The sequence below is a fragment of the Nicotiana attenuata genome, unplaced genomic scaffold, assembly GCF_001879085.1.
Source record: "Nicotiana attenuata strain UT unplaced genomic scaffold, NIATTr2, whole genome shotgun sequence".
NCBI classification, from domain to species: Eukaryota; Viridiplantae; Streptophyta; class Magnoliopsida; order Solanales; family Solanaceae; genus Nicotiana; species Nicotiana attenuata.
This window is the reverse complement of record NW_017670649.1, coordinates 50,615-61,599: the sequence shown is the minus strand read 5'-3', so window position 1 is coordinate 61,599 and position 10,985 is coordinate 50,615. Positions and strand designations below refer to the sequence as shown.

General features: G+C 30.1%; 2 protein-coding genes across 2 annotated transcripts in view; one reads left to right on the top strand and one right to left on the bottom strand.

Moving 5' to 3' along the window:
- The window catches only part of LOC109241882 (furcatin hydrolase-like), an 11,805-nt gene extending 1,978 nt beyond the window's left edge, over positions 1-9,827 (bottom strand). The window contains exons 1-10 of the mRNA XM_019408705.1: positions 9,634-9,827; positions 9,471-9,540; positions 5,444-5,502; positions 5,230-5,305; positions 2,710-2,787; positions 2,536-2,623; positions 1,729-1,984; positions 810-925; positions 254-474; positions 45-76 (exon numbers count right to left, since the gene is read on the bottom strand). Of these exons, the coding sequence (XP_019264250.1) occupies positions 45-76; positions 254-474; positions 810-925; positions 1,729-1,984; positions 2,536-2,623; positions 2,710-2,787; positions 5,230-5,305; positions 5,444-5,502; positions 9,471-9,540; positions 9,634-9,807 (1,170 nt within the window). The 5' untranslated portion in view covers positions 9,808-9,827. The remainder of the gene's footprint in view (positions 1-44; positions 77-253; positions 475-809; positions 926-1,728; positions 1,985-2,535; positions 2,624-2,709; positions 2,788-5,229; positions 5,306-5,443; positions 5,503-9,470; positions 9,541-9,633) is intronic.
- A 209-nt stretch (positions 9,828-10,036) lies between these two features.
- LOC109241881 lies at positions 10,037-10,943 on the top strand. Its single transcript, XM_019408704.1, has 2 exons — positions 10,037-10,118; positions 10,516-10,943. The coding sequence occupies exons 1-2, from the start codon at positions 10,037-10,039 to the stop codon at positions 10,941-10,943; spliced, it is 510 nt and encodes a 169-aa protein (XP_019264249.1).
- The last annotated feature ends 42 nt before the right edge of the window (positions 10,944-10,985 follow it).

Genomic DNA, 10,985 nt, shown 5'->3' with positions numbered 1-10,985 from the left:
AATAAAGTGTTTAAGACAGAGATCTATTGGATTAAGAAACATACCGGATCACCAACAAGTTGTCCATTTCGTGAAGCTAAAAACAAAGACAAAAAAAAGAAGTTAAATAAATAAATAACAGAGTTGAAATGGATAAATTGATAAAATTACAGGATTATCGCTATACAATTGTCAAAAAGAATACAACAAATAACTTAAAATGAAGTAATTAACATAGAATTTTACAATTTAATGTGTAAGCTTAAAAACTTACTCGTCTGATTAACTTGATTATCAGTTGTGAAGCTGACATTGGCAGTATTAAGTGGACTAGATGTGTGGGCTGCAAAATTTGAGGTGTAATAGTTCATTCCAAGGAAATCAAAGGACCCTTTTACCAATTCAGATTCATTAGGGGTAAATTTTGGTAAGCGCTTTCCGACAAGTCCCTTCATGGTTATGGGATAATCTCCATAAGTCAAAGGGTGTAATAACCTGCAAATAAAGGTTTAAGCATTTGCAAAAAAATTAATATTGACATTTAATACACTCTTAGCTCCCTTATACTAGTTTCATATACTAAAAAATAAAATTACAAACAAAAAATTATTATTTTCTCTTTTTGATATTAATTATCTTTAGTATTAAAACCCTACACATCTCAAATTTATTGGAATTACAACTTTAATAATTATTAACAAAGATAATTTAGTAAAATAAACTCTTATAATAAATAATTTTTTAAGGGACATGTCTAGTCAATAGATCTAGTAAAAGGAAACAGAGGGAGTACTCTGTATCATCTGAACAATATTTAAATTTGGACTTACCATCCAAGCATAAAATCAAGTGCTCGTCTAGATGCTCTAATGTCCTCCGGTTTGTTGGAGAAAGGCTCGAACCAGTGAGACACTAGAATAATTCCGATTTCCCCTTTTTGAGTTGGCTGTGCAATTATCATCATCGATCATTAGAAATATATACACTCAAAACTTCTCTATAACAGCTTCGTTTGTTTTGAATATTTTTTATTGTTGTAGCAGGCTAGTGTTATAGAAAACATATATTATAACATAATATAAAAATTAGTTTCATAAAAAACTTGACTTTTATAGTGAATTGCTATTATATAGCGATGTTGTTGTAGAGAGATCTGACTATAGTAGATATTTTATGTTAATTGAAGGGGAAAAAAGGACCAGGTTACCATAACCATCTTATTATACTCCAACAGAACTGTTATTTTCTCTAGTATACTTTTAATTTCAGATTAAACTCGTACCATGTAACATATTATGAGACTAAAATTAGAGTTTTACTAGTCGTAATATTAAATGTAGTCTCTAAGTGTGTAATAGTAATATTTTAAAAAAAAAGACTAATTTATGTAGGTCCGATTTCACTCAAATAGGGTTCCGAAAGTAAAAAAAAGATTGTAATTAGAGACAGTAATTCGCATTTAGATTTAAGTTATATATATTGATAGTGTACCGATCTTTTGTACTCAATATATACAGGTTAACTTACGATAGCTGGTCAATTATTATTTTTTATCAAATTATCAATTAATATTTATCATAAAAATTTACTTATACTAATTATCTTATAAGTAAATTAATTGTGTAATTCTTTATTTCGTCTATGCATGAAACAAAAACTCCTCACTATATAGGTGATGTAGTTCGGGAATATTACCACCTAATTATTGCCTAATCAGCTGGTTTTCCACAAATAACGGAACTTCATTACCTTGTATTTCTGCCTATAGAGTTTAGCAGCAGCTGCATGAGCAAGAAGGATATTGTGGCTAACTATATAAGGTTCGGTGGCAGAATTTCCAGCAGAACAGTTATTGTTCCTCCAAACAGAACACCGGCCGGGTGCCAACGTCCCACTATCGTAACCATTCACTGAAAATATCCATGGCTCGTTCACGGTTGACCACAGCTTCACCCTATCTCCAAAATTTTTAAAGCAAATCTCCACGAAATCTAGGAAATCTTCCCTGTCAATACAAGTCATTAATTATTATATTCATCACTAATTATTTCTATTAAGGAAAGTATTTTTTAAAATTTAATTTGGTGTTAATTTGGACTTAGAACTTACGATACATACCAGATTTGGAAACGAGCGATACTCGCATATCATTTATAATGGAGGTCATTAATCCATAAGTTACTTAGAGGTCAATAAAGTAGCACACATACACACTAGATAATTTATTTTTTTCTACAGCTTGGATTTTTTGATAGCATTCTTTATTTTTAAATTTTAGGATACCCTCTCCCTTTATGTAATTCGAGTCTTTGACCAAGACTTTGAAGAGTCAAATTATACTAGAACGTCGCCTGCGCAGTAATAATAATATGGCTTGTAATATTTACAATCTTAATATTTTATGCTCTATTTTCCTTGGAAGAAAAATAATTATTTATACAAGGCAATGCTTTATTTATATAAAACAATGTTTTGTAAACCGTAAATCAAATCATTTTATTAGTATAAGCCGATTAAAGAAAAAAAGAATTAATTTATTTATATAGGGCAACTTACACAATCTTAGGGCTGAGAAAACCAAGGTAGTCGTCTTCTAGTGCTTGAGGCACATCCCAATGGAAAAGTGTAGCCAAAGGTTTGATACCTAAATGGTAAATCAAATTATTAGCTCAATCTTAACATTTTTTTGTTTGTATATATGTATGAGAGAAGAGAGAGAGGACAGAGAACCAAGGGCTACAATCTCATTGATGAGACTGTTGTAGTGGTCGATACCAGCTTGATTTATTCCTTTACTTAGCTTCCCATCTGAAAGTGAGAAGTCAAAATTAGTGACCATAGGTGTAAATCATATAAGATGACCGCCGATAATTATATAAAATTCAACACTGTAATCTCTATTCCATTTTAATATTGAACTGAAAATGACATAAGATAATAGAGAATATATTGCAATTAGATAATAATTTCCAAGCCTGGAATAATGATAATAGAGGAAAAAGAGGTTAGAAGTCTAAACCTTGAGTTAATCTCCACTTACAGCATCGCTCACCGACGCTTAAGGTCATTCTCTTTTTTTAATGATTTATTTAACTTGACAGTAATTAATAGGTAGAATAACCTCAGAGACACTTTTACATACGCATATTTAGGATTTGAAGGTTGCGGATGCCACTATATATACGTAGCATATTTATCACTAGCCACAAAAATCGAATAAGAAAAACGGATCGATTCTGTTAGTGTTTGGTTAATTTAATTACGCCTTTTATCCACAAATAGGTAAATAAGTTCGGTTTTAATTTAATTTTTTATGTTTGATTTAATTATATTCTAGAGTAAAATTACAAATAATAATTATAATTCATTAAAATATTCCTCCAATTAGAAACTTTTCTTTAAAAGTAGCTTAATTACTATATATTCTTTGTTTGATATGATTAATTGATATTATTCTGGGTTAATTTTTTCAATTTAATCGTCGAGTTATAATACAATTATTTTTAAACCAAAAGTTTCAAATTTTCAATCTATGAAAATCAACTCAAAACCTCTATTAATCAAGACATTTTTTCTGTCAAAATTCCAATAAATGATATTGCTCAAATTATACTCCAATATATAAACTAATGTTGCATCGTTAAAAAGAAAGAAAATACATATTACCTAGAATCATTTTTAAATTATGCATCGAAATAGATTATTCATGAAATAATGTAGTAAAAATAGCACGGTCTAGCCAGTTTTCGGACTGGTCATTCAAAAATAGCCAGCGTTTACCAAGTCAATGAAAAATAGCCACTATTTTGCTGCAACAGAGACCGGTCGAGCATAATATACTGGAGTTCGGTGCACTTGTGTATGAACTTCCAGCGTATTATGCTGGAACTCCAACACACGGAAAGTTCCAGCATAATATACTGGAGATTCGAGTACCTGTGTATGAACTTCCAGCATATTATAATGGACCTGTATACTTTGCTGGAACTCCAGTATATTATGTTGGAGTTCTAGTGTATTTATGCTGGAACTCCATCATATTATGATGGAGTTCCAGCATACTTATCCTAGTATACTTATACTGGAACTCCAGCATAATATACTAGCGTATTTTTCGGGTTTTGAACAGTGTTTTCGCTTAAATTTATCTTTACATGAAAAGTGGCTAGATTTCGATTACTTTTGAAATTGGGCTATTTTTAAACGACCACTTATAAATCTGGCTATTTTTGAATTTCTAATAGTAGAAAGCAAAATGAAGACCAGTGTATAAAGAACTTTAAAAAAGAAGATAAGAGGGCCCAAGGTCCAACGGAGAATAAAGGAGATAAGGACTAATAAGTAGGGGGAAAAATAAAAGAATCTGAAACACTGCCGCAGTTGAACCATGGGACCTACGCACCAGTTGTGTAATATGGGTACCTATACCTATATATATATATATTATCTTTATTTCATGGATATCAATATACTTGAGCATTTTTACCAACGGTGCGGGTGGCCTGCTACCCCTACCATATAGTAGATCCGTCCTTGCTTTTGCTTGCAGCAATTTGATATCCGAATAACTAAACGTCATTGAATTTTGCTTACTGTCATAATAAGATCACTAAAGTATTTTTTGTCACATTAGAATAACTAAACGTTATCCACTATATATAACAGTAAAGTTACTAAATTAAAACTAAACTTTACTCTTTATAACAATAAAATCACAAAACTTTACCCACTATAAGTCTATAACTGTAAGTCATTTTTAAGGTTAGGCTTTGTATTATAGTGGATAAAATTTAATGATTTTACAGTTATTTAGGAAAAGTTAACTTACTTTATGTGATTTTTTTTTTTTGTTGTCATTTTTCTATTATAACGGGTAAAGTTTAATGATTTTACTATTATATTAAGTAAGTTCAATTGCTTTAATATGATAAAAAATAATTTAGTTACTTTAACATTATAATGGATGGAGTTTTATTACCTTATGTGAAATTAACCTTAAATATTTGGACTAAGAAAAGAAATATTTTTGTAAGTTCTTTTTTGCTAATGAAAGGTTTTAGACACATCAAAGGTGATTTGTTTTTTGTTTTTTTTTTAAATTTTCCTCCTTTTTGATACCTCTTTGTTGGAGCTATTACTCCAACCCACAAACGTAGGATTGTAGATGAAGGTGCTGACCATCTGAACAACTCCTCTTGAAGGTGAATAAAATGCGTTAATTAGTGAAATAAGTAAATCAAATCTTCTTACGTGGTAGAATTCTTGTCCAGGAGATAGAAAACCTAAAGGCATCCAGTCCTTCAAATTTTGCTAGTTTAAGGTCATCCTGCAAGGGAGAAGCATTAGCTTTGATAACAGTACTAGAGTTATTCTTCTTCCTTTTTTTATATTTTTGATAAAATGGACGACTATATCTCTTCATTTCTCCTCATCCGATCGATAGTAAGCATTGGAAATTTCATACCTTGTAACGATGATAAAAGTCAAGAGCTACATCTCCATTGCTGTGATCCAATATTTTTTCTGCATAGATTTCATAATATCTCTAGTTTAAACTTAAATATTTATGCATGGTCCATAAATAGTAAATATTTCATAGATTTAGAGCGAAAGAATAAGAGAAATAAACCATTGTTGCATACTTTTGAACGGACAAAAAAAGGAGTTCTTCCTAATAATTGTTGGCATTTGAGTGTTGTAAATTAAGCATTGGAGTGCACACTGCACAGTCACACATTTTCAAAGAATAAAAGATGGTGGAGACGCTAGCAAGATATGAAGAAGATTGAGTAATTGAAATACAGATCTCAATTTGTATCCGTTCAATTAAAAACATTTACGTCCGAAGTGGGCTAGACTGAAACGTACTACTGTGGACACTCTATTTTGCTAGTTTTGCCAGTGATCAGTCTATGTATGGGGCCTCCCATGCTGTGTCTTTGTGCAAGACATGCACGTATGCCCTGATAGCTGCCTTATTTACTGTATAAATGGAAAAAATTTGACATAAATTAATTTTCATTGACTGTTCATACAGAAATTTGTTGGCTGGGACCGAGATAGGACTTCGGTGACATAAATATATAATCTTATATATACATTGGAGAATTTGTATAGACTTTTCTTCAAAAGAAATCTAGAAATATATATTTGTAATGCTCTCGTGGAATGAATATATTTCTATTATATTTCTATTATATAGAAGTGAGAAGAGGAGGTCGACCAAGGGCAGCATAGTTATTTCAAAAATTTAACTGCACCCTTTGCTTGTACAATAGGCTAAAGAGCTTGATTGTGGGTTGTTAACGACTGAAAAGAATAAAGTAACGTGACCTAAGCTATTGAATTCTTCATATGGACCCCACTTTCTATTCAACCAGCACTATTTTCTTGCACTACTTGATGGGATGGGATCCTGTCCAATCATGTAGTGTCCAGTACTTTCTAATAGTGTAATTGATACATGCCACGTGTGTGCTAAGAATTTAAAGGCTTGGATTCAACAAGTGTATTAACAGTTTTTAAATTCTTTATGCATAAATAAAATTTATTTAATTTAAAGAAAACAAGATATTGTTTGGACCAAACAAATTCACCCCTTTCAAGTTTCTAACTATTAAGTGGTGAAATCTTCCGTGCTATTGCTACCCCTCAGCTTTGCAAAGCAACTGCCGTTGCCCAAGGCCAAAATATGTTCAAGGTCTTCCCGTTTTTCTTTTCTTTTTACTATTCCTAAACATTATTCATTTACTGATACTCTACAATTGCAGTACAATATTGGAAAGTACTGGACACTACATTACTGGACCGTATCCTATCCCCTGCTAGATTATTGTTACTCTACAATTTGTTTGAAAGCAAACTACTTCTCACCTTAAAAAAATTCAATAAGTGTATTTAACTAGAAAAATATATCTATTTGGTAATTTATAATTCAAACATTCATTTGATATACTATAATAACATACATTTATATATAACAATTCTATTATCTCCTTAAGAATCATTATTTCCTTTGTTTTATTTATTGACTATTTTAGGTGAAGAAGATTTTTTTAAGAAATTAAAAAAAAAAAAAGTGGCAGTAATTTATGTAGATTTATATTCAGATGTTCTTATATTATTATTCTCATTAAATTTCAATTTCAATTGAAATACTTTATAAAATTAGGAAAGAATATTTAAGAATAAAATATATTTTCNATCATTGTTGCGCAACAGGTCTCTGATGCTCGTACTTTACCTGCCACGTGTGTGCTAAAATTAAAAGGCTTGGATTCAACAAGTGTGTTAACATTATTCTAACTGTTTTTAAATCTTTATGACATAAATAAAATTATTAAGTTTTAAAAAAAAAACATATATTGTTTGGACCAAACAAATTCAACCCCTTTCAAGTTTCAACCATTAAGTGGTGAAATCTTCCGTGCTATTGCTATATTATTTATGTAATTTATGTAGAATTATTTATGTAATTTATGTAGATCAGATGTTCTTATATTATTATTCTCATTAAATTTAAATTCCAATTGGAATACTTTATAAAATTAGGAAAGAATATTTAAGAATAAAATATATTTTCAAGTCCCTTTTTCCTATAGAATTTGATATTTATTCAAATTGAATAAAAAGGATCCCTCTCTAAAACATGATTTTGAGAATCATCTAAACCAAAAATTAAGACAATTAAATTGGAAAAACTTTTTCTCTTAAAAATAATTATATATTAGGTAGCATAATAAGTATCATTATGCAGGATTATACTTCTCCCATTATGATCAAAGTTAGTTGGATACTTCCTCTGTGTTCAATAAAGAATTCAACATTATATAAATTTTAANAGAAAGTTCTATTACCCCCCTAATAATATCTCAATCATATCAAATGAAAACAAAAAAAAACATGTAATACTTCAGTTTAAGGTCAATTTGATTAGTATTTAAAGCGATCGATAAAATAATTTATTTTTAATAAATTATTAATTTATGTCATTAAACTAGAATAAAATGCAAATGTTCTTGTTAAAAAATTCTTAACAATAAAAAATTATGATTATTATTTCAAAGAACCCAAAAAAAAAAACCTTATCATCAACTATTTGGGAATAAAATTAATTGGTATTATTATTCAAATTTTCTTTAATATAAAAAAGAAAAAGTAATACATTAACACGATCGAAAATACTAAAAGAGTAAAACTATATATTATTCAATTTAATCAATGTGAATGTACATTACGACTTATTTTTCCACTGACTTTTTAATTATTTTTTATAATCAATTTTAAGTTGGGTTGTGCAGAACTTTTTTAAAAATTAAAAGTGTGGAACCTACGTAGAAATACTCTAATTGTACTTGAAGTATTATATAATATTTGTATAATAAAGTGTCAAACTTCGACATTACAAAGTGATTAGTACAATAATACACTTTTTAGAAAAATTAAAAAAGATAAATAACAATACAAGTAACCGTGGTTCTATACGTTATTACACAAAAGCCTATTTTCTTTCTTCTTTTCCTAAAGACGACCAAGTGTATTATTAGCGATAGATCAAAAATATTAAAAGAAAAAAAAACAAGGAAAAAGAGCAACAGTTGGGCCGTGCTTCGCACGGCAACATCATCTAGTAATAGAACTATAAAGTGTATCTATTTTTTTTTACTTCAAATAATGGGTTGTATCATCACTTTCTTATCAAATGTTATTGAAATGCATCAATCTTTCTGTTGTTTCATATTCATATGTTAAGATCTATAAAACTCTTATATCTTTTTCAAATTTGAAATGATTTTTCGATAATTTTAAAATTTATAGAACATATCATCTTTTAGGTTATATTGATTTTTATGTTTAATTATTAAATTCGATTAACCTTCAAAGTGTGTATCAATAAAATATTATTGTTCGAAGACCAAGAAAATAACAATCACGTGTTACTAAAAAAATTTCATAAGAATATTTAATAGATCATATGTTTGCCAGTTTTTTTAAATTTTTACGAAATATATAGTCACTTATCAACACTTTATCTATAACTTTAACAAAGTAAAATTAAAATAATATTCCTATAACAAAAAATCCAAAAAACTCGAAAGAAACAAATAAAAATGAACTAATCCAAACCGATGTTGGTTTGGTTTGGTTTTGAAAAAAAAGCAAACCAATTTGCACTATGCAAAATTATGACTAAAGTGGTTCCTTATCCAATTTGATTTGTCTGTTCAGTCACGGAAGAAATTGTGTTCGACAAAAACTGAACTTCATAATTGCATTGAGTCTCCTTTTGCAGGAAAAAATTTTCTAAGCACAACAAAAGTTTCCAAGCATATTAATTCACTTTAGCCCAGTTTAGTTAGTTAGACTCTTGCTAACTACATGTACTAGCTGCTCATGGGTTAAAAGACGAGGAACAAGAGATGATTATATTGTAAATGGCATCGGAAAAAAAGAAAAAAAAGAAAAGGAGAGACTGAAGGAAAGAAAGAGACCAGGATGCGTGTGCGTAAATGTATCACATATACTGGGGCCTTTACCATCCTCATTCCAAGCTCCTTCATACTGTCATTAGCAACATTTTCCAACAGTTGGTTTCTACACAATGTACTCAAATATTACTAAGCATAAACCAAAAATCCAAGTCCAAAATCCTACCTGATAGGTGGAAGAGGAAGCCCCAAATATGAATTCAGATGGGAAAATGGTGCGGTTGAATGGAAGTGAAATTTCATGGCTTGGCACATTCCCAGCTAATGAGAGTTCTATTAAAACCAAGATGTTGGCTAATAATAGAAATAGGCTTAGCAAGAAAGACCCTTGAAAAGCCATTGCCAACCCTGCGTTTTCAACATATCTTAAGACCCCCTTTAAATAGACTGTTTTCAATATACTCAGCTCTAGCTACACGTGGCATCACTATTACTTGAGAATCATCCAAACAAATTTATTGTTTCAATTATTTTTTGTTGGTTAAGAACAAAGTCTCAGTTGAAGAAAAAAACATATAAAGTGTGAAAAGATAGTCTTACATGGTGTATGTTTTGAAAAAAATAATGTGATGCCTAACGAACTAACATTGATTAGAGCTGATTGTTACAAGACAATGCCACTGATTGGTGGTACATTGAATAGAGTTGATTGTTAGTCACCAAAGTGGTCAAACTAGTTTGTTTATGAAAATATGCATACATAAAATTATAATTATCCATGAAATTAATGAAATGCCTATAATTAAAAATTAGTGGATAAATTAATTTTCACTATTGCTAGAACTTAAGGATTTACCCAAAGGTGAATCTATTATTCTATGAATAGTGAAGATGATGAGGTAAATTAATATTCTAAGTCAAATATATATTATCTGTCCAAAGATGGTATATATATTTGGTTAAAAATATTTAATTACCTATTAAAGACTAAATGGCATTTAAATTATGATAGTGTGTCGTAGTATTTACCCAAAGGAGAATTGCGATATGCTTTAACAGTTTTGTTGAATCCATATCGATTTGTGAGCATGTATTATCTATTTTGCAGCTATTCCTTTTCATTCGCATGCTTCGTCTGTTACTGTGTTCAACGGATTGAACTTCTCTAAATGGCTCGAACAAGTCCAGTTCCACTTAGGTGTGATGGATCTTGACTTGGCTTTGCTGAATGATAAGCCCGCTGCCATTACTGATTCGAGCAGTGCGGATGAGAAGTCTTTCCATAAAGCATGGGAATGCTATAACATGCTAAGCCTTATGTTTATGCGAATGAATATTGCCAACAATATTAAGAGTACTATTCCACAAACAGAGAGTGCCAGGGAATGCCTGAAGTTTGTGGAAGAACGTTTTCGTTCTGCAGATAAGTCTCTCGCTGGTACACTAATGGATGAACTCATGACCATGAAGTTTGATAGGTCGCGTAGTATGCAAAACCATATCATCGAGATGACTAATATTGCAACAAGACTTTAGACCTTGGGGATGAAGGTGGATGACCCCTTCTTGATTCAGTTT